At 43.9% G+C, this 25,274-nt stretch overlaps 1 protein-coding gene across 3 annotated transcripts in view; it reads right to left on the reverse strand.

Moving 5' to 3' along the window:
- SAMTOR (S-adenosylmethionine sensor upstream of mTORC1) overlaps nucleotides 1-23,068 on the reverse strand; it is a 33,463-nt gene extending 10,395 nt beyond the window's left edge. Inside the window, exon 1 of one of the 3 annotated variants that reach the window (XM_083182754.1) lies at nucleotides 22,697-23,068. In XM_083182754.1, the coding sequence (XP_083038880.1) occupies nucleotides 22,697-22,952 (256 nt within the window). In that variant the 5' untranslated portion in view covers nucleotides 22,953-23,068. Of the gene's footprint in view, nucleotides 1-334; nucleotides 1,480-22,696 lie in introns of those variants that run through there. The other 2 variants (XM_083182755.1, XM_083182756.1) reach the window with 2 other exon arrangements.
- Nucleotides 23,069-25,274: the final 2,206 nt, after the last annotated feature.

Consider the following 25,274-nt stretch of genomic DNA (forward strand, 5'->3'; position numbering starts at 1 on the left):
TGCTATACCATCCGTACTGCCCATAATAAATAAATTGTTTCTAAAGCTTTTTAATTTTAATTATTTGAAAATACATATGGATTACGCTTGTAGTCCAAGCAATTGCGAAGCAGCTATTGTATGCAATTTTTTTTATTGTGCATGCGTCTGAACTGTAGTGTGCATTCACAGCAATTTAATTGGGATGGCGATTTAAACATGGGATTGCTCGCAAAGTTAGTGACTTCTACACAGCATTTGAGGGTTGAAACGGGAGTGGTCGGCTAAGGACAAGTGTGTCATCCATTCAGTTGCCATTTTCTTGGCATGCATAAATTGGCAGATGAAAACTTACTTGCTAATGGAGAGCCTTCTGCATCCAAGGAGAGCAGCTCAGCCTGCGTATCTTCAGATGAATTTGTGTGATAACCTGATTTGCGATGATCGTTCCTTTGTTTCTGCATTTGTATGGGTGGAAATGATGAGGCAGCGGCGGATGGCCCTATACTAAAGGATAACTTCTGTCCATACTAGCATATAATCGCAAGTGCAATTGGCAAAAAGATAGCAACAATCATCATATCTGAATTAGGCCCCAAATGCTTTATTAAAAGGATGGACCGGTTTGTTAAATTGCCCAATCGATTGTCATTTCAGCTGTTCATAATGTAAATAGATGAGGACGACTAATTGGGAATGCCCACACATATAAAAAATATCCGTAGATAATACCAGATTATTAAGCATGTTTAAAAAATCTGATTAAGCAACCGATTGGCGATCCCTATTAATTTTTGATTGGGATTGCCAAAAGGGGGAGCCGACACATCTAAAATTAATTGTGGCAATCATCTCCAGATCTCAGGATTGTCACAATTAATTGCTGATGTATGGGGCCCATTAGGATGGGTACACACCGGACGTATGTCGGTGGACCTGCTGTTGCGCCAACCGAGCAGCTGATAAAAGGTAATGTTGATACACTTACCAAATCAGCCACATGATATGTTGGTCACTGTCCTGCAACTGGATGGGCATTTGTGATGTCAGCCCCCCCAGCAAGTGTACGGGCGGTAGGTGGACCGCCCATACACACGATGATGCATTGTAGGGCAGATGCGATATGTCTGTGGGACATCTTTCACAGACATATTGGTGCACATCTGCCAAGGAGCCCAGAATAGCTTGGCTGTTCCATTGAACGGCTGATATACTGGCCAGTGTGTACCCAGCATTAGTCATACAGTATACACTTGCAAAAGTTAATTTTCTTTGTGTTTTTTAGTAGAACAAAAAAAGTCAGCGTTACAAAATGTATTGCTCTGTCATCCAGTCAGATGTTCACTGTAAGTATGATTTGTGTATTAAAATACACTAAGGCAGTGGTGGCCACCATGTGGTTCTTTAAAATTAAAATGTTGCTCCCAGCTGCAGCTGCTGTCAAGGGCAGATTATTCCTAAAAGGTTATTATTAGACCTATTCTCTGCTTTGGTATAAAGCAGAGAAAGGTTATTGATGTGCAGCTTACTTTCACATTACGTGAAACTCTCTGCACACTACATACATGCTCAACCAATCAGCAAAGGAAGAGGGTATGCAGCTTACCATTATTCCTTTCTGCCACAATCTCATGATACAGCTGTAAATATGCAAGTGGTGGAAGGGTTTGGCGATATATGGGGAAGGCACATGTGAGGGCCTGATAGGCATGTAAGAAATGCATGCTTGCCTTCTCTACTGGAATTTACAGGAGAATCCCTCATTTGGAGAGGTTTTCCTGGACTGCCATCCTTCTGGATTTTATCCACTCCAAGAGCTAAATGACTGGTAGGGATGTGTCTTCGTCAACAATATCGGGGAATACTGTGGAAGGTGGGTTTTAGTGCTTCTTAAGCAATGGATTTTCACTTTCCTGATTACCCAATGTTAGATTGTGGTACTGTAAAATATGGCATGATGTTTTATACCAATACTGATATTCATGCAAATCACACTAGAATATTATTGGTGGTATACGGAGACAAGAAGGTCAAGAATGTTTGGACTGATTCAGAAAACTGAAGGAGATGTTTGGAGAACCTATCAGGAATTTAAAAGGGGGAGGTTCAAACCAAAAGTAACAGAGTATGAGGATCTGGGGTTTTATTAAAGTGCATTTTATCAATATCAGCCTTAACGGTCTCTTCCAAAAAATCCTTATTTACAATCTCCTTCTGCGAACCTGGGCAACATTGCTTCCCAAAGTACAGAGAAAGTCAAATCAAGGGTTATGAAAGAATAAGATTATTCTGCCCACTTTAAATCCCTACCACAGATAATCTATACATTTGGCAATACAGGTTGAGTATCCCTTATACAAAAATATACGATATCAAATTATTCCAAAAACCATACATTCAAGAAAGCTAAAAGCACTACTGGGGATATGACATGTAACTGGCACTAAATATGTGCAAGAAAAAGGATTGCTTGGCATTCAAATTCAGTATCGGAGTAAACAAACTTTGTTTCATATTTTCAAACCTTTTATGGACAAATCAAATATTTTTTGTGTGTATTTCATGTGTTTGTACAAAATAAACGCAAGATACCTCAAGATGCATCATTGAAATATAAAAATATTCTGAAATACAGAATAATCCGTTATCCAAAATTCTAAAACCTATTTATGTATAAGTTACAATTCTTTATTAGAACTGGTAGGAAATTAGAGCTAATTCTAGTAAGATTCATTGACACTATTTAAGTTTTTTTTTTTTAGTTTTTTTTTTTGCTTCTTAACAAAATTAGGAGATTGAGGTGTCCTCTCATCACTTCCTTGAAGCTTCCCCAAATAGAACCAATTCATCCCAATATGATCTATATTATCATCCATATATTCAGATATAATTTAAAATCTCCTTTTTGGGGGTGGAAAGAAAAAAGTGAAGAGTCACAAGCAGGATTTACACAAAGGGCTATGTCTGGATGGATCGAAGAGAAGAAAGGCATGGTCAGAGACTTCTAATGTATAGATTCAATACAATTGTGTTTGGCATATTAGTGACATGACAAGTTTACACAAAGTAGAAAATGGTAGCTCAGCTCTCAAGAGTAATAGATCCTTAAAAGGTATTTAATAAAGGTTAATTGCACCATTGTGTATGCAAATCTCCAACTACTATGGCAAAAGTGGCAAAATAAAAAAAATGTACTTTATAATAAAACATTTTCAAGCTTTTCATCAATAGGCTGTCTCTGTAAGAGCATTAAGTACTCAGCTGAGATTCCATTAAGGCACACTACTTGATTTTAGGCCAATTTTTTCCAGCTACTTTAGCTCTTCTGACGTAAACATGCTTGAAAAATTAAGTCACTTCAGCTGGATACACACTATTATTTGTCGTATCTTTCTGGTTGGAATAAAAATCTGGTTATGTATGGGAGCAAATGACAATAAAGGGGTATGCAATCCAGGATCACAGCTGTCGATCCCTCCCGACAGCCGTGATTCTGGCCCGTTTGTGGTTTGACCAACAGCAGATTGGCAGGCGGGTTTCAATGTCCCGCCTGCCGATTGGTGAAAAGGAGGAGTGGTCGCGAAAACTGCCGTGGATTGTTGATCTGCGGCCGGGATCGCAACAAGCCACGGCAGTTATCAGCAGAGCGGGCCAGAAAACTTCTAAAGTCAGGCTCGTTCTGCCATGATCCCTCTTCAATGCTGTCGCTAAAGACAGCATTGAATAGGGCCCCGCCACTATTTCCCATGTCAGAAATAGCGGCGGGAGATTGCATACCCCCCTAAGCTATTTGCTCCCAAAAACTGGAAAACAGAAAATAGGAATTTGGTACTCACCGGTAATTCCGTTTCTCCTAATCCACAGGGGACACTGCCTTTAACCATGGGGATTGGGATGTGGTCTGGAGGAGCCGGCACTTTAAGAAAATTTGACCTGCTGGCTACTTCCCCTCCCATTCCCCTCCAGACTGCAGTCTTAGGAAAAAACTGTGTCCGAGAGAAAAGGAAACCCGGAAAGTCTTGGGAAGAAACAACCAGACAGGAAACAGGAAAATTGAAAATATAAAACAAAGAACCACCACCAGTGAAATCATACATGTTCATACACATCAAACAGAAACGGGCCTGAAATAAATGGTAGTGCTGGGAGGGCGCGCAGTGTCCCCTGTGGATTAGGAGAAACGGAATTACCGGTGAGTACCAAATTCCTATTTTCTCCCACATCCAGCAGGGGACACTGCCTTTAACCATGGGGATATACCAAAGCTACCCCCACGGGAGGTAAAGCGCTACTCTCCCTGTAACACGGCCCGGCCAAAAGAGGCCTCCGGTCTTGTAAACAAATCAAACTTGTAGAATCTAATAAAAGTATTAGTTCCTGACCAGGTAGCTGCCCTACATACTTGGGACAAAGATACCCCTCTGGCTGCCGCCCAGGACGTTCCCACTGAACGAGTGGCATGGGCTGACAAAACCCTCGGAATTGGACGGGAAGAAGAAACATATGCTTCACGTATGGTCAAACAAATCCAACGAGCTAAGGTCGCTTTGGATGCTGGAAATCCCTTCTTTCCAGCCTCATACAAAATGAACAAAGAATCTGTTCTTCTGATATTCTCAGTTCGCTTCACGTAAATCCCGAACTACATCCAGATATGAATGATCCTCTGATAATACTGGAACCACAATAGGTTCATTGATATGGAATGAAGACACCACCTTTGGTAGGTACCCTTGACGTGTCCTCAATTCTGCCCTATCCGAATGGAAAATTAGAAAAGGAGACCGACAGGACAATGCACCCAGATCCGATACTCTACGAGCTGATGCCAGTGCCAACAACGTAAGAGTCTTCCACGTTAGATAACGTAACTCCACTGTCTCTAAGGGCTCAAAACGTTCTGACTTCAAGAAGTATAGCACTAAAAGGAAGATCCCAAGGCTCTGTGGGACCCATAAAGGGTGGTCTTAACCGAAGTACCCCCTTTAAAAAGGTCTGAACTTCTGGAATGAGGGCTAACCTTCTATGAAAAAATACAGACAAGGCTGAGATTTGGACCTTTAAAGTACTCAGACCCTTTATGAAACTGTAGAAAACCAAGAAGTCTGGCTAATGAGAAGACTGCTTTGGGAAACTGCTGCCTCTCACACCATCCTATGTACGCTTTCCTAATACGATGGTAGTGAGCTGATGTAACCTCCTTCCTTGCCCCCACCATGGTCGGAATTGCCACTGGTGGAATGCCTCTTCTCTTTAGCAATTCGGCTTCAACAGCCATGCCGTCAAACGAAGCAGATGTAAGTCTGGGTAAATGCACGGACCCTGCAGAAGAAGGTCTTCTCTGAGTGGCAATCTCCACGGTTTGTCCACTAGTAACTGTCTGAGGTCCGTGTACCAGGACCTCCTCGGCCAATCTGGCGCAATCAAGATCACGGTGACTGATTCTCTCTTGATTCGTTTGAGAAGACGAGGTAGAAGTGGAAACGGAGGGAATGCGTAGGCTAGACTGAACCTCCAGTGGACGGAAAAAACATCAGTTGCTGCTGCCGCTGGGTCCCTTGATCTTGCAACCTCCTGGACGCCATTAAGTCCACCTGAGGAATTCCCCACCTGAGTGTTAATTGGTGAAATACCTCCGGATTCAGAGCCCATTCTCCTGGATGGAGATCCTGCCGACTTAAGTAGTCGGCCTCCCAATTCTCCACTCCGGGTAAAAACACTGCTGACAAACTCAGGGCATTGTGCTCTGCCCATAGAAAGATCGGACGTACTTCTCTCATGGCTGCCCGACTCTTCGTGCCCCCTTGTCTGTTGAGATATGCTACGGCAGTGGCATTGTCTGACTGCACTTGAATAGCTCTTCCCTGCAGGAGATGAGATGCCTTGTGTAATACCAACCGAATAGCTCTTAGTTCGAGCAGATTGATGTGGAGGTGTAATTCCTGTTGGGACCACCGACCCTGAAAATAATATCCCAGTGTCACTGCCCCCCAGCCTCGGTTGCTGGCATCTGTCGTCACAATCGTCCAGTCTGAGAGAGCAAACAGACGACCCTTCCTCAGATTGTCTGTGCACAGCCACCATAGCAGCGAAACTCTCGTATTGGGTTTCAGCAGTATGCGTCTTCTTAACTGAAGATGAGACCCCGACCACTGGGAAAGAATATCCAGTTGGAAAGTCCTTGATCGGAATCTGCCATATTGGAGCGCCTCGAAGGCTGCTACCATTTTCCCCAACAGCTTTATACAAAGGTGGACTGTAAGGTGTTTCATCTCCAACACCTGCCTCACCAAACCTTGTAGGGATGTAATTTTGTCCTGAGGAAGATATATCCGTTGATGAACTAGATCGTACACAAGTCCTAGGAACAATAACATCTGCGTGGGCTGCAACTGAGACTTCTGGAAATTGATTATCCAGCCTTGTTTGATCAAAAACTGATATGTTTGATACGCGTCCATCATCAACTTTTCCCTGGATGGAGCCTTGATCAGGAGATCGTCCAGGTAAGGAATAATGGTAATCCCCTGAAGACGTAATGGTGCCACCATGCATGACATTAACTTTGTGAAAATCCGGGGTGCTGATGACAGACCGAATGGCATTGCTCGGAATTGAAAATGAGCCTTTTGTACCGCAAATCGAAGGAACTTCTGATGAGGTTCCCAAATGGGAACATGGAAATATGCGTTTCTTATATCCAGAGACATTAGGAATTCCTCTGGCTCGAGCCCTGCTATCACTGAGCGGACCGATTCCATCTTGAATTTCCTGTACACAATGAACTGATTTAATCCTTTCAAATTGAGGATTGGACGAAAAGTTCCGTTTGGTTTCGGCACCAAGAACAGGTTCAAATAAAACCCTTGTCCTCTCTGTTCTATGGGCATTGTCACAATTACACCCGATTGTAACAACCCCTGAATCAGGACCTCGAGAGCTTCACGTTTTAACTCCAAACGTGGAAGTCCTGTCGAAAAAAACTTTTCTGGAGGAAATGTTATGAATTCCAATTGGTATCCTTTTGTTACCACTTGTAGCGCCCAAGAATCTGTGCAAATCTGTTGCCATGCTTCTGCGAAAGCTAACAGTCTTGCACCCACCCGGGGATCTCCCAGGTGGTCTGATAGACAGTCATGCAGCAGGTTTCTCAGGGGGTTTCTGCTCCTGACGCCTAGGCGTGGGAGCTGTTGATACTGCCGTGGCTGTTCCTCTGCCACGTCTTCCTCTAAATGCTGAAAATGTACCTCTTCCTCTACCTCTGGCTCCTGCCGCACCTCGAAAGGCCCGAAAGGATGGCCCTCCATAAGGCCTCTTTGAAGCCGGCATTGATGATGGCAAGAAAGTGGATTTACCACCTGTAGCCTGGGAGATTAATTTATCCAATTCTGGTCCAAACAAAACCTCCCCATTAAAAGGTAAAGCCTCTACTGCCTTTTTTATTTCTGCTTCCGCCTGCCAAGACCGAAGCCAAAGCGAACGTCTAGCTAATACCGCCGAAGCCAAAATCCTGGCCCCCAATGTGGCGGTGTCTGTGGCAGCTTCCACCAGATACCCGGCTGCATCCTGGATATATTCTGCAAGAGACAATAATTCAGCTCTAGGTCTATTACCTCTTAGGCCATCTGCCAATTGAGTGGCCCACTTCTCCACTGCCTTACTCACCCAGGCCCCTGCTAAAGCGGGCCTTAACAACATACCAGAGGTAGAATAAACCGACTTAAGAGTGGCTTCCATCCTGCGATCTGGAGCCTCCTTAAGGGATGCAGCTCCCGGTATGGGGAGAGTTGTTCTTTTTGATAATCTAGAAACCGAAGTATCCGCTGGAGGAGGACACTCCTACTTGTTTCTAGCCTCCTGTTGAAATGGATACAACACCTTAAACTTTTTAGACACCTGGAACTTTTTATTCGGTGATTGCCAGGCGTCTAACAGCAAACTATCCAGTTCAGGAGACTCTAGAAAGCACACCTGCTGTTTTGGAGTCTTTCCAAAAATAAATACCGGTACCGGAACCTCCGGATCTGATAACTCCAAAGTTTGCTTTACTGTTCTAATAAGAGCATCCATACCTTGAAAATCCTCCTCTACATATTCTGTGAGGGGCTCATAATTCTCTTCTATAACAACCTCCCTCTCTTCTGCTGAGGAATCATCATCAGTCTGAAAATACCTCACCTGCCCCCTTTTCTTAGGGGAGGACTGGATAGTCTGAAGAAGAAGGTAAAACTCTAGATAAGTTTTCCACTGACCTTATCAAGGACGTGGCCCATGGGGGTTCTGATGATAAGTTCTCCATCTGAACCTGCAAAATTTCTCTCTCTCTCTGCGAGAGGCAGACAATTCTGCTGCTAAATTAGAGAGAACTGCAGTAAGCTCCGAATTCTGCCACATAACAAGCTTCACATACATACACACCCTTCAGGTGCTGTTTAAACTGCACCTTAGACTTCTTACATGTGTATACCTTAAGAGCAGCTTTAGAAGTAGTCCCCTCTGCCATTATAGCAAGTGCTGAAAGACTCCACAGAAATTGAAATAAACTGAGAGTCTACTGGGAATAGGGGAAAAGATAGCCACTTACCCCTAATTCCTCCCACTACCGCACTTTCTCCAGACCACAGTACCTGTGAATGGAGAAATCCAAATATGACCAGTGCAGGTTCCCTGCCACCAGGAGATGCCGCTGCCGCTGAGAACAGGCATGTAGTGGGTTTTAACTAGAAGCCGCAGCTTGTATTTTAGGAGACCGACTTCCGGTCCCTTTTGGCGCATGTGAACCAAGCTGCGTTTCCAAACTACACAGCCTGGCCGGACCGCGGACCTGGTAAGCCGCAGTGTGTTCTCCTACAGCTAGGAGCACGCTTTTAATGCCTGTCTCACGCCGACCAGACTGAACTGGTCGGGACCACACCGCACTCCCAGCGCGCCTTCGATCCTATCCCTGGAGGTGTGTGGAAGCCCTGGGTCCGTAACGCTGGTTGCATGCAACCGCGGCGGACCCCCGGGAATACCCGGTGGCTGAGTGCAGGAGGTGCACTGCATGCAGTGACGACCTGACTCCCTCCAGGGATCTTTGCAGCCAAAAACACTGCCAATATAAATAAAAAGTAAACCAAAGAAAAACCTAGTCTCACAGAGACATATGGCCGGGGATCCGACTCCTCCGGACACTTTTTTCCAAAGACTGCAGTCTGGAGGGGAATGGGAGGGGAAGTAGCCAGCAGGTCAAATTTTCTTAAAGTGCCGGCTTCTCCAGACCACATCCCAATCCCCATGGTTAAAGGCAGTGTCCCCTGCTGGATGTGGGAGAAATGGAAGTTCACACAAATTGGTTAAATCCATTTGATTAATAAAAAAACCGCCATTTATTAAAGAGGAATTACTGGGCCCAAACATAAGCCTGGGCAAAGTGGTATAACTTACCAATATGGAAGTATTACCATCTTTTTTTCTATTCTCTTTCTTGGGAAAGCAAGATATGAGAAGTGATTCATAAACTAACCGGAACCTTTATGGAAGTGTATTTATCCTTTCTGTTCACCTGAATTGTTCTGGTCGGTTTGCAGTTAAGCCTATATGTGGAAGGCTGAATCTGTGTATCATTAGCAATATTTGTCATAGGATAACATTTCTGGCCACTCCATATAGCTATTTAACAATTTTTTATTATTAAAAGGTTATACAACAAAATTGTGCATATATAGTATCATAAGAGAACTAGAAGTACAAAAGTAAGAAGTACATGGTACAGAGAAGAATCATTTAAAAATATACAAAAACAATCAACATCCCAGCCAAATGTCTTGTGATAACACAAAAACCAAGGGGCTGATTGTGCTAGGGTAAACAAGAAAAACAAAATATAAAAAAGGCAAACAGAACAATATAAAAATGGATCACTAGCAGAGACCAGGGAGAGGGAAAGATTGAACGAGGTACATATTTTGTGAGAAGTAGTGTTATTTCTCAAGCTCAAAATGTACTCCATGTAGGCAATAAAATAAACATGAGTATGGAGGGCATTCATTGAAGTTGCCACCAATCATTTCCAATTTTTGGCGATCAATGATTTGGCAGCTTTACATATATAGACTAGAAGCTTATCTTGGTGCTACTTAAGATAAGGAACTCAGTGGTGACACAGAAATATCACTAGGCAGATGTAGGCCTATTATCCTCAACAAATTGCCCACACTTAAGGCCCCCATACACTAGCCGATTTTGGTCAGATTTCAGCCAGATCAGTCGGATCTGGCCGAAATCGGACAAAAATCGGCTAGTTTTGATGTCCCCTCAGATCCGATGCACGGTCCCGTGCGCATCGGATCTGCGTCGGGTGGTCGGACCTGCTGCACGTCCGACCACCCGACTTGGGACCTAGTGGGGCGGCGCGGCGGTAGAGGGAGCAGGGGGGGCTGGGGACGCTGTCAGTATTAAAAAAAAAGCCCATACAATGAATGGGCGGCCTGTGATTGGCTGAGCGCTCTTTCAGCCAGTCAGCAATTGGCTGAGAGAGCGCTCAGCCAATCACAGGCTGCCCATTCATACATAGCAGCAGCGGGGATGGGCAGCGCAGTGGCGGCTATTATATTTTTAAAATACTTGTCAAATGACCGGCCGCTCTCTGATTGGCCGGAGAGCTCTCAGCCAATCAGAGAGCGGCCGGTCATTTGACAAATATTTTAAAAATCTAATAGCAGCCACTACGCGTCCCGTCTCCGCTGCTGCTATGTGTAAGTACACTGCCCGGCCAGGTCAGCAGCGCTCACCGCACCCGCCGCCCGCCCCCACCACCGCTGGCCGCCGCTGCCCGCCCCCACCACCGCTGCCCGCCCCCACTACTCCTCACCGCCCTGCAGCTCCCCGGGGTTTTTTTTTTACATGGGATAAATCGCATGCGATTTATCCCATGTAAAAAAATGGCACATCAAGTGCCAAAATGTATGTGAGCCTCCCGGGGAGCTGCCGGGCGGCTCGCAGGTAAATTGGGTCCGACTTGTCCCTAGGACAAGTCGGCCTAATGTATGGGGGCCTTTAGGGGCAGATGTATTAAGCCTTAACAAGAGATAAATTCAAGTGTGATAAGGAGAGATAAACGTCCAGCCAATGAGCTCCTTACTGACTTTTTTCAAACACATGTAACATGGCAGTTAGCAGGTGATTGGCTGGGCATTTATCTCTCCTTATCACCCTTGGATTTATCTCTTGTTAAAGCTTAATACATCTGCCCCTTAGTTCCAGAAAACTTTTATAATTGGCAAGACCACCAAGTGTGAAGGAATTTTACCTCTTTCACCACAGTTACTCCAACATCAGCTTGAGGATGATGGAAATATGGTGTGATGCTTAGATTGTACCAAGTACCATCTGGAATATACCGTGTAACAATTTCCGCTTATGTCCACACCAATTAAGGTTTTAGCAATTCTTGACATATTGGTGGACCATTCCTCATCAATAGGGGGTTAAAGATCTGCCCATGAGGTTCCTGTTCAGGAGGAGTTGGGGCCAGAATAGAGTGATATATAATTTGGCCGCAATGTTATCTTGTTGACCTACTGAGTATGTACAAATATGTTCACAATTGAGAGAGCTCAGGGCAATCTGAGGAGTTAACAAAACTCAATCTTAATATTTGTATTGACAGCAAGGGATTGAGCAGCGCGTTTACAGATCAGCAAATGATAATGAAACTAAATGACCTATAGGCCAGCTATTTCCTAAAAATAGAGGATGGTTCCAGATAAAAGACATAAGGGAAGGGAGCTGGGTCAAACCTTTGGATATACAGAGTCTGCCCCACACATTGAGAGTATATTGTACAGTTGAGCTTGCACAGGCAGAGGATGGTGTAAGTAATTCAGGACGCCATACAATCCCATACACTTGTCCCTCCTGAAGCATAGCTTTTTCAACCCATCTCCTACACCTGGGTTCTGAATGCCACGAAATGATCTGATTTTGTGAGCTGGGTGATAGGAAGAACAAACCAGACGCATCCTTCGGGTATAGATTTAGCTAAAACAAAATCAATAAATACAAGTTTTACCATGTGCCCAGATGAAACAACTACAGAAAGCTTTCACAAAGTCCCAAAATCAGGACAGGTATGGGTAATGACAAACATTATAGCTGTGGGAGGAGGTTCATTTTAATCTTATTGGTCCTGCCAAATCATGAAATATAAACAGGGATTGCAATTAGGAAGAGACATGGAGGAATCGGACAAAGAAGAAGGATATTGTTTTAATCCGGCTTTTTATATATAAAGCTCAGCAGGGATCTAATTTATGGTGCTATAGACATCTAGGGATTCAATTCTGAAAAAGTAGTAGATCCCGCAGAGTGTGCTGTGGCCAATAGGACCGGGCTGAGTGAGCACTGGCTATCCGTAGTACCCCCCCATCCACACATCCATAGGACGGAGTCCTATTTGCCCTCTCCTTGTAATAAGAGAAGATCCTGTACTGCCAGGAGCCATCTCCATTACAGGGCTCACTCTGTAGAGGGAGCTCATCACAATTAGAGTTGGCTCTCAGGGAACAATGTACACCGATGGTTGCTTAATAGGAAGCTTTAAAGCAAACTTTAAATTACAATCAATCAGAAGTTAAGCCACCACACGACTGTAATGCTATAACCAGTTGAAGTGCTAAATTGTTTAATATATATATATCAGCAGAACCTGAAAGGAGCAACATACAGAGGAGTGTACATGGCATATTTTTACATATAGAGTGGGCAATAATAACACTGGGGCAGATGTATTAAGCCTGGTGAAGTGATAAAGTGGGAGATGATAATGCACCAGCCACCTACATCCCTCCGTGTGTAGGGGCCTTAGCGATGCATGCCCGCACGTGTTGCTATTGCCTGGCAATTCATATCCAGCATGTTGATACATCTACATCTCACCGGAGAACACTGGCCCTGACAGATCGCTCACCACACATTGTTGGCACATTGCTGTGCAGCGCTGTGTGCTGAGCGATCTAGCATTGATCAGCAAAATTTCCGCATGTGTAGTCCTCATACGGTCAAATAATCTTGATTTAAAGACCATCATCAGCCACGTCACATACTATTTCAGATTCTATTTGCCCAGAGCTTGATCATTGCTCTGCTTCCTAGGACCCCATGATTTAGAAAGGCCACTGTTGTCCTATGACCAAAAAATATTTTATACAAACATAAGCATTGGCGGATTCAGGGGGGGGGGGGGGGGGCACCCGGGCATGTGCCTTCCCTGTCATTGAGGACCAGGGCTTTCCAACGAGCCCAGCCCCGTGTCTCTAGCCCCCTGGGAACCGGAGATATCACCTGCCAAAGCTGTAGCGTTTTTCCCAATAGGATAATATGGGACCCGTTAATTCCGACCCCCACCCGGTTCCAGTGGTTGATCTCATTCAATTCCAATTTGCCGGGCCTTCAATATGATACCAGGCTGGTCCATATCGGTCAATCGGTTCCAGAGATATTGCGTGTAAACCGATTTTTTTATTTTTGAAATGTAATTTCATAGCTGTTCATGTTCTTTGAGGGCAGATTACTCTGGAACCAAACATTCCAGTTTCACTGGACCAAAAACATTCAAAGTCCACTCAAAAGTTCTTCAATATGATACTTGTCTCATGTAAATGGGTCAGTTGGTTCCGAATATATAACCGGCTAAAAGAGATAACCGGTTATAGGGCAGGGGGTGGTTTTCTCTCCCCCTCACACCAGAAAATGCAGGGACTAGGCTGGTGTAAAAGGGCCAACCTGGGAATGCATTTTCTGGTGTGATAGAGGTATTATTTCAAATAGCCGGGATCTGAATACAGCCAGGCTCTGCCACTGTCAATGGCTGTTACTTCTGACTGGCGGCGGCTGTCCCCCATTTACCGCGAGCATGTATTCCCCCTTGGCAATGAGCATGTAATCCCACATGACAATGAGCATGGAACCTCTGGCAATGAGCATGGAACCCTTGGCAATGAGCATGTAGATAAGCAGCACTTATGTAGCATAATTTTTAATAGGCATTATGGTGTTTGGCATAATACATAATGGCGTGTAACTTAACGTGTAATGGACATTATGGTGTAATGTTTAATGCGCGCCTTTGGCAGACAATGTCCCTGTTTATGAAGCGTATTGTGAATTTTGGCTCCATCCGTGTGGCATTATGTGAATTTTGGCTCAATCCGTGTGGCATTATTTGAATTTTGGCTCAATCCATGTATCATTATATGTAATGGAAAAGTATTATAATGGGGTCTAGTATTTTTCTGCATAATGTGTACAAGTTGTATATGGTGTGGTACACTACACTCAAGGACACACCCCCTGTTGAGTGGCCACACACCCTTTTTTCAGAGCGCGCCTTCGGCACGCGCACAACTACCTCCTTCACTTTTGTTGCCATGGTGGGCCTGCGCACTTTAAATGTCAGGGCCTATTTTTAATCCCATTCTCACCCTCTATCTGCCGCTCTCTTAGCATGTACACTGGCACCACTAACACCGCCCCTCCCCCACCCAAACCCTCTTTTATCATGGTGCCCCCCCCTGTCATTTTATCCTGGATCCACCCCATAACAAAAAAATACATTACAGACTAAAATGGCCTCGGTCACTGAGAAGGATTTAGAGAGTATTGTATTTTGTGCAAACTATGACCAAAAATATTAAGCATGAAGCTGTTTTGTAACAGCTTAGAAAGAGAGAAGTTGTGTGTCATGCTGACATTAATATCGTTCATTGTGAAACTATACAGAAAAAAAAAGAAAAAAAAGAAAGAAAAGAAAGAAAAAAAAAAGGGATATCTAGCCCATTTAGTCTGCCCTTAATAACTTTTACCGAAGACACGTAAATTTATTTTAAAGCATGACTGACTCGCATTCCTTTACGGTTACTTGGTCCACAGTTTATGGGCATGTTAACTAAATCGATGCAGAGGCATGAATGTTTGATAAAAAGGCTAAAACAATACCTAAGGCACACTAGGACTTGGTCATATGACAATTACACTGAACCACAAACTATCCTGCTGTCGCCTAAGGTCAAAATCCTTCCACGCCCCTCAAAAAAGTTTCAGTCTGTCACAAACACATTAAAGCGGTTATTTGCTTTACTTTTACCATGGATAGTGAACGGCTGGTTATGGCATATTCGATCTATAATGTTTTGGACTACAGTCAAAAGGTCGACCATTATTTATCAACAGGGTCAAAATGTCGATATGGTCAACATGAGTTTTAATGGTTTTATTGGTCTTTGTCGACATAGGTCGTTATGGACACTGTCTGTGTGTACCACATCCCCTCGCATGGCCCCCTAAACTCACCATGCTTCGGGCAAGGTGCCATGTTGCGCTTGGCACACTATTATATTCCCCCACCATGCCGTAGTGGATGGTAGGGTATGAAATACCGCCTTTTGACATAAGTTGGCTCAAATTTTTTTAAACTCATGTCGACCTTTTTCATGCAGACAGTTTCCATGTCAACCTTTTGCCCATATCGACATTCTGAACTGCCTTATTTCCTTCGGTGTCCTGTGACGTCAGCCTCCCACCCCCAGCATTTTCAGGAGTCCATGGTCCCGCACCATTGCCGCCCCTCTCTCCCCACAATGAACGGCATGGAGAGTGTGTAGTCTGAAATTAAAATACGCATATGCACAGGCCCACAACCATAGTAACCGGTTCAAATTCAGCCCCGTACGATCGTTGTAGAATCACCCCCATGGTTTGTAGTGACTTTGATACTTAACACCTCGGTCTGACAAGAGGGTAATTATTGGTTTAATTTAACCCTATGCTTAACTTTTCTGTTTATAAGGATTATAACTGCTTCAGCAATGGATGACAATTATTAGCTCTGTACTAATATTTACGAAGTCTGGACATACAGTATTTTTCTCTGTACAGACATTGGGTGTTGCATAGCTGTCCTAAGTGATTCACTAGTTGCAGGGGTGTCCAACCAAAGGCAACAAGTTAAAAATTATGTAATGGTAAGACAAAGAGCTGATATAATGGAAAAAAGTGGGTGTGGCCTAGCTCCCACAACGCCACACCCTGTTTTTAAATAGGTTGTGGCCTAGAACATTTAGGCTATATAACACCATCTTGTGACACCTCAGCTTCAAACTAGCAGCACATTTATGCTTTTTATCATCTTTATTTTAATCAGGAAGCACAATTAATGTATTTATAACACCTTGTGACATATTTATTTTAATCTTAGCAACCCATTTAAGCACTACAAAACACCAAATGAGGCATTACTATATTATTCTTACAGCACTTAATTACAGGCTAACCCTACATCTGAATCAGTCCACACTACCAGTGACTAAAACAGCTTACAAGCCTAGGAAAAAAGCTGGTCTAATAGGGTGAAAAACTGGAGAGAGTAGCATAAACATACCACTGAGGAGCTAAAATAAAGATGGCCACTAGAAGAATCCTCCCTGGAATCTCTTTGTATAATAATTTCATATACCGGTCCCCTGCTGGCTCGGGGGGGGGAGCGCAGCTTGTGCTGCCTGGGTCCCGGGGAGCCCACCTCCCCCCCACATACATTCTGGGGCAGGCAGGGAGACTTCAATATCCCTGCCTGCCACGTCTCACGGCTCCCTGCCACGGACGCTCGTCCGCTACAGGGGATAAGATTCGCCGCGAGGGGATACTCGCCCCTCCGACAGTGAATACGGCGAGTGGCAGCCAGCCCTCCGGAACACCGCGAGTGTGCAGCGAATCCTAAACAGGATTCGCTGCACACGGCGATATTTCTCATTGAATACTGCCCTATATGTGGAGGGGAGCTTAGCCAGTGGGAAGAGCTCACAGTTGTTGCTAGCAGAAAACTACGGTATGTCAGAGCGGCACTGGAGCAACATCGCATTTTGAAAAGAGCCACGGGCTGGCCACCCTTGCACTAGGGGAAAATACAGTATATGCAAAAAAAAAAAAGCAACCTATGAACATGTATGCCGACTAGTACTTGTGAACACTATACATGCATGGTCTCACTGTTCCAGTGACACCTTGGAGAACATGGACTATAGAAGTATGTATTGTGTTTCTATAGCTCTCCCTGCTTCTTTTCTTGTGGAGGTAAATGCATCAACATCTCAGGCCTTTGGAGTTGCAGAAAGAAAACTCCCCCTCCTGTGAACCCTGCCTGCCAGGTTCAAAGTGCATCAGCACTGTACTGATGAGCAGTGCCTTATCTCCCGGCCAGCTCCACTGCATTTGATCTTGCAACCATCATAGGACATGCCATGTGCAGTAGGACAGGACCCCTGCAGCAGCCACAGGTTAACAAATATACTACATATAATATTGCTGATATGGGGAAAAGAAATACATTTGAATGATTTTCTGATGTATGGCGATGACAAAATTGTTAGATAATTGCAGATAATGTAGAGAAAAGTAAATGCCATCTGCTTTCATACAATCCGAAGTTTATGGTGTCAAAAAAAGTGCTGATTATAGTGCATTTCACTCTTACTAGCTCTTCTTAAATCTCCCCCTTGATCATTGATCATCCACTAGTTATCTAGACCACATGGAAATTCAGAAAATTGGCCAAGCAAAGCTGCAAGGTGAAGCTAAAAGGGGTGTACACACGGGGATGAGTCCCAGCGATTTGGACTGAGCCGCGTGTGTAATCAAGATGTAGGCTAACTACATCTTCCACTGCTGTGGCCAAATACACAGTGCAGACAGCGTCTAGTCAAAATATTCTTAACTACACTGTATTTGGCCGGGCAATATAGAAGCAACGCTATTGCCCACTGTGTACACACGGGGCTATTCTGGACAACCTTCTAGGCGATTTTAACAATGTAGTCATAATCGCCTGGAAAAATCGTACGGCATAACAGCTGAGTGCTAGGACCTGTGACCAACCACATATTATCATGACTTGATCATCGCACAAAGTTTTATTATGGACAGCTTTATCTTAAGATAAAGAGGGTTGCAGAAATATTCTGTAGGGTATGAACAATTTCTGTAGTGCGACACTTGTTTTCCTGCAGAGCCAGCTTATTTTCTGTGTGTGTGATAACACCATTCTCAACCCTTGACCCTTTTTTTTTTTTCCTCTAGAAAAACCTCAGACGACTAAAGAGCTGATGAAGAAAAATAGACTGTAAACCACAGTTCTACATGCTGTCGTAATCTTTCTGGTGTCTAAATAAATACAAAAACTGCCATTTAATATATGCCACTGATGTGTCAATGTAATACTTAAATAACACATTGCTTTTGAACCACAAATTATTATGCACATTTATAGAAAATATATATATTACTGGGTATACACTACACAGATATACAAGTTGGCGGTGTATACAGGGGATATTTCTGTGAACCATTTCATTTACAGATACACTGCATCAGTCGTGCAGCACAACCAATGCTGCTATATCTATCTGCATGTCTGGCTGTGCGTATGGATGACCAATCTACTGCCCACACACTGGCTGCAGGGACTGACATCACTGCTGTGCTGCCAAATTCGAATGCCAGACCAGTTGTGCCGTGCAGTCCAACATACTAATCCGCAACTGTGTGTGATGGCGGCTCAGGCACTTTGTTGTCCAGGACTGTAGCCAGCTAAAGGAATAGATTTATAAAAAATGTAAGCTGCTAGTGTTGCACATATAGAAACCAATAAGATTATATCTCTATCTCTCTTACTGTATCCTAGAAAATGACAAATAATCTGACAACCGTGTAATTGCTCCGAAATACTGGCAAATGGACAAAATTTAACTGAAAGGGTATTTGACTGTTTTCCAGTGTTTGCTAGCAAATGGTTGATTGCCAGTTGAAATGGACAGATGGTCTGCCCGATAATTGTATATTGTATACTAGAGACGGCTCCAGAGGAGGGGCTGAAGCAAGGTTAAAAATTCAAATAGGGGAGCCACACCAACTGTCAGTGAGTCAGTGTACTGCAGCCCGTTTTACTCAAGAAATTGGCCATGTATTTGACCAGCTAACATCTGAGTGAGGAATCTGTGACCTATCTAATCATGATGACTCTTATCTAAATTACTTCCCTGGCTGAACCTTCTTTATACATAGGACAGAAATTGTTCTTGTTTGTTTCAATTTCTGGCAAAAACAATCAAACAGAGATCTTATTAATATATGATAAATAGGTGTCTAACTAAAATCAAAGCTGCTTATTGTGCTATTTTCACAAGATAAAAAAAATATATATATGAAAACACAATAAAATGGGTCAAATAAAAAGTAAATCCTGCTGTTCCCACCAGAGCTTGAATATATAAACAAACAACTTGACCTACAGCATGCAGCAAAGTCTGGTACCAGAACAGAACACTCACATGAAGGAGCAATTTCATCCTTTAAATAAGAAAGATTCAAAGGCATGAACAATTTTCCCAGCTCATATGTGAATATATACTTAACTATGTTTTTTAAGTTCTAACACAAACATCACCGAATTGAGTCCTGACACAAAGCAGATATGATAGTTTATCTTTCATATTAGCGATTAGGAACATTACTATTAAGCATGGTGGAACAAAAAAAAAAATACTACACAATATAGTCTATGAGCTTCTTAAAATCTAAATTATAGTGCACAATTTTAAGAACTCTTCTAATGGCTAATATAAAATGTAATTTACTAATGACGCTAGAGGTTTTCCACAATACCATTTCAGCAGATTGGTACTTATTATAATTGTGTTCTTTCCAACAAGTTTTAAGACACCTTTGAGCCCTTTGATGTAGATTTTCCCATCACACCCCGAACTCAACTATGAGAGCTGAAGGTTTTCTCAACAAGTTGCAACTGGTAAAAATGTATATATTTATAATGCTCTTAAGTTCTTAAAATATCTTGTTACTTCTGGATTTCGTGGATGGATGAAATTAAAAAGGCATCCTTACACGTATAACTTGTGCAACACATGTACATTAGATGTAGTTAGGGACATTATGGTATAAATTATAGATTGACTCTAGGTTAACAGTGGGTAGGTCGACATTGACATAAGGTTGACACAAGCAAATGGTCGACATATGCATGGTCAACACAAGTTTTTCCTGTTTTAGAGTCTGTCAACATGGACACCGTATGTGTACCGCATCCCCTCGCAAGGCTCGTTGCGCTCGCCCTGCTTTGGACACGGTGCCTTGCTGTGCTCAGCACACCATTCTATTCTCACTCTATGTCCACTTGGATGGTAAAGAATGAATCAAGTCGGTCTAAACTAAAAAACAAACAAAAAAAACATGAAAAACTTGTGACAGCCTTTTCAGTGTCAGCCATGTCTTCGTTGACCTTCTGTAAATCAAAAAAAAAAAAAAAAACAAGGAGAAGCTGTACACTGCGCTAACTAATTAAATTCTCACATTTAATAAATATTTGGGTGCCACTAACATTCAATAATTAAAAACACAATTTAATAATGGTAGACAATAAATATTCATTAATATATAATGACAACAATAAATTTAAAAATATATGCTGATCGACAGCCGTGATCCTAGATTGAATACCCCCCTTAGTATCCATGTCGACATTCGTGACAAAAAAAAAAAAAAGTTAAAAAAAACTCATGTCGACCTTGTCATTGTCGACCTAATGCTTGTATCACCCTTCCAACCCTGTCGACCTATTTCAGGACTCAATCCTTATCCATAAAATGTGTTCCATTTATTATTGTCGTGGGGGCAATCAGTGTGAATATTGCCCCCCTGATCTCCCCTCACTGCAGACAGGAGATCGGGCTTGATGAGCAATTGAATTGCCTAAAATGAATTTAAATTTTTTTATGGTATTTATAATTTTATTTATTTCAAAGGAAAAAAATGACGGTTTAACTTATTCAAATGTTTTGAATGATTCTTATTTCATTTTAATTCTATTTCAGGATGTTATTCTTGAATGAATTTCCTCTATGTAACTGGTTGTTTCTGTATTGTTCACCCCCTTTAACATAATTAGCAATCATTAACATTGGCAGAATGCTGTCATTATCATGAACATTTTATCATTGACATTACAGCCCTGTCAACATTATGAACAACAATACGCCTAGCAGGACAGCGCGTTACTTGCTTTCAGATCATATCCAGTCAATGGTGTCTAGAGCAACCATGTTATGGTCAACCATGCTTACTCAAACCCATCGAGTTATACCCCTGAAGATAGTCAGCAGCGTCCAGATAGACAGTAAGGAAAGGTAGACACAAGCGTTAGGTCGATGGTAACATGGTCTACAATCTCAAGTCGATACAAGTTTTTCATTTTTTTTTGAGCAGGTCGTCTTGGTTCATACTTTACTATCCAAGTGGATATAGAGTTAGATTACAATAGAGTGCCAAGCGTAGCTCATGCTTCCATCTTTTGTTACGGTTGATCTAGAGACAGTAGACTCTCTTTCAATGTTTAACCAGACAGATTCGACTAAGGGGGGCTACACACGGGGAGATTTTTCTGAGCGTCGCAAGTGATGCTAGATGGCTCATCAAGATCGCTTAGTACAGTGGTTCTCAACCTTGGTCCTCAAGTACCCCCAACAGTTCACGTTTTCTATATCACCCAGCAGGTGCACTCATTACTCACTGACACATTTTAAAAGAACCACGGGTGGAGCTAATTGTTTCACTTGTGATTCTGTGTGAAGACATGGAAAAGTTGCACTGTTGGTAGTACTTGAGGACCAGGGTTGAAAACCACTGGCTTAGCACACAGTGCTGCACCGCAATGTGTCAACAATGTGTGCTGAGCGATCTCTCATGGCCAGTGTTCTCTGGTGAGAATACTAGCCCTGGCTGGCGATTTAACTGGATTTATCCAACATGCTGGATATTAAACGATGTGTGGTAGTGACACACAGGGCCTCACATTGCTATTGCCCCTACACAAGGAGCGATGTAGGGGCATTTTCTAAGCGTTTAGAAAATGCCCTTAAATCGCCCTCTGTGTAGACCCCATAAGCGTGGTCAACCATATCATGGTCATTTTAGACACTGTCAATCCGCTACCATAACCCTTTCAGGTGACACACTGACCCCTTTCCCAAACACCCAGCAATGACATCATCCCGATTACATTACATTAGCTGGACGCAGAAATTACAGTTTAACAGCGAGTGCTGCTGTAAGCGAGACTCACATCTGAGCAGTAAAATACAGCATGTGCCAGAGGAGCTATGCCCCTGGTAGGGGGGAGCCCACACATACTACACACAGATGGTGCCCTGGTTGGCACTGAACCCAAAGGCCTAATGCAGTGCAGCAGCAGCGCTAATCACGGACACATGACAGATGGATGCGCGGAGACGCCGGCTTTACGTGAAACACTGTGCCACCCTGACAGGGACTCATTGATCATTCTCCTTCTCGTACACACAACGGGATCCCAAGCAGCACAGGCGGAGGGATACACAAGCAGGACCCTGTGGAGACTACATGCCCAGATGCCCAATAACAAGCTCATGAATGCGATCAACACCCTCCTGTATCAACGCGAGGCCGCTCACCCACTCACACAGAGAAGAGGAAGAAGGGAAATCATTAAGACAGGAGGGGGAGAGGAGGGCCCGGAGACAGACACCAGAGCCCCGGGGGAAAGCTGCTGCTGCCGCCGCTTGTGTTAGCGGAGCCGCCACTGACAGGGACCTGCCGCAGGAGCCCTGATGTGAGTGCGTCCAGACATCCTGACACTCACTAGTACTGACGGAGATCGGAGCATAGCTGCCGGCGGTGACCGGGACTCTCCCCCAGCGAGGCCTGCCCCCAGCCGTACCTTCCAGATACTTCCTCCGCAGGCTCCGGTGCACACTCTTCACCACCCCTGACAGCTTCTCCTGTTCCAGCTTCATGTTCCGCACGGACGGCACCGGCACTGCCGAGCTGCCTTGGTGATCCCGCCGGGTACCGGAGAGCTTCTCCCCGGAGCTGCGCACAGCACTGCCCGGCTCCATCGCTCTACCCCGGCTACAACAACAACAAGCATCCACACCCCCCTGACTTCCAGCAGTAGCGGCAACGCCCCCATTCGCGTCACCTATGGGCCCGCCGGCTACAGGACGAACGGCTGTTCTGCCCGACCAATAGAGTAAGAGCACAGACTCCTCTTACCCGCCCACTCTGCTGGTGACCAATCAAGCACCAGCATGGTGCGCGTGCTCGGCGCTCGTGGCCTTTCAGTCATCCGCCAGAAGGATTACCTGAAACGGTGACGTCATCAGAGGCGGGACACCGCGTCTCCAAGCGGCAAATAAGCTCGCTGGGCCTGCCTCTTAGCAGGGCACACACGTTCCCTTTGTTTCTGTTACTAGGCAGCAGCTGGGCGCTCTCCTCCTCCAGCTGCTCTGTGCTGCCCTCACCGGTCCTCGCGTGACGTCACCAGTCACATGCAGCCTGTCTGTCTCCCGAGTTGTTCGATATAAAAATCCCCAAATATTTAATTTTGTCAGTCTTAGGGAGACGAGATCAATTGTATTTTCCCCAGCTGCCTTAGTTATGAGAAGATGTGATTTCTCATAGTTAATTGTAAGGCCAGAATAAAGCCCAAATTCCCGCAGGTTCTCTATAACCAACGCAGTGGCGGATTCAGGGGGGGGGGGGCACCCGGGCACGTGCCCCCCCTGTCATTAATTTTGTAGATGAGGACCAGAGCTTTCCAACGAGCCCAGCCCCATGTCTCTAGCCCCCCGGGAACCGGAGATATCGCCTGGCAAAGCTGTAACATTTTTTCCCCATAGGATAATATGGGACCTGTCAATTCCGACCCCCACCCGGTTCCAACAGCTTCCAGTTCCCCCCCTGGCATCACAGGAGCTTGTGATTGATGTTATTCAATTCCAAATCGCTGGGCCTTCAATAGGATACCAGGATGGTCCATATCGGTCAATCAGTTCCAGAGATATAGCGTGTAAATCGATTTTTTTTTATTTTTGAAATGTAATTTCATGGCTGTTCATGTTCTTTGAGGGCAGATTACTCTGGAACCAAACGTTCCAGTTTTACTGGACCAAAATCATTCAAAGCCAACTCAAAAGTTCTTCAATATGATACTTGTCTCATGTAAATGGGTCAGTTAGTTCTGAAGATATAGCCGGTTAAATGAGATAACTGGTTAAAGGGGGGGAGGGGTGGTTTTCTCTCCCCCTCACACCAGAAAATGCAGGGACTAGGCTGGTGTAAAAGGGGCCAACCTGGGAATGCATTTTCTGGTGTGAAATGGGTATTATTTCAAATAGCTGGGACCTGCAGTGCTCGGAATACAGCCAGGCTCTGCCACTGTCAGTGGCTATCACTTCTGCCTGGCGGTGGCTGTCCCCCATTTACCACGAGCATGTATTCCCCGTTGGCAATGAGCATGTAATCCCACATGGCAACGAGCATGGAACCTCTGGCAATGAGCATGGAACCCTTGGCAATGAGCATGTAGATAAGTAGCACTTACTGTATGTAGCATAATTTTTAATAGGCATTATGGTGTTTGGCATAATACATAATGGACATCATGCCGTGTAACTTAACGTGCAATGGACATTATGGTGTAAATGTTTAATGCGCGCCTTTGGTGGACAATGTCCCTGTTTATGAAGTTTATTGTGAATTTTGTCTTAATCTGTGTGGCATTATGTGAATTCTGGCTCAATCCGTGTGGCATTATGTGAATTTTGTCTCAATCCGTGTGGCATTATGTGAATTTTGACTCAATCTGTATGGCATTATGTGAATTTTGGCTCAATCCATGTGGCATTATGTGAATTTTGGCTCAATCCATATGGCATTTTATGAATTTGGCTCAATCCATATGGCATTTTATGAATTTGGCTCAATCCGTGTGGCAGTATGTGAATTTTGGCTCAATCCATATGGCATCTTATGAATTTGGCTCAATCCGTGAGGCATTATGTGAATTTTGGCTCAATCCATTTGGCATTATGTGAATTTTGACACAATCCACGTGGCAGTATGTGAATTTTGACACAATCCATTTGGCATTATGTGAATTTTGGCTCAATCCATTTGGCATTATGTGAATTTTGGCTCAATCCGTGTGGCATTATGTGAATTTTGACACAATCCATGTGGCATGATGTGAATTTTGACACAATCCATGTGGCATTATGTGAATTTTGGCTCAATCCGTTTGGCATTATGTGAATTTTGGCTCAATCCGTGTGGCATTATGTGAATTTTGACACAATCTGTGTGGCATTATGTGAATTGCGACACAATCCATGTGGCATTATGTGAATTGTGACACAATCCATGTGGCATTATGTGAA

This window comes from Crinia signifera, chromosome 4, assembly GCF_055691185.1.
Source record: "Crinia signifera chromosome 4, ASM5569118v1, whole genome shotgun sequence".
NCBI lineage: Eukaryota > Metazoa > Chordata > Amphibia > Anura > Myobatrachidae > Crinia > Crinia signifera.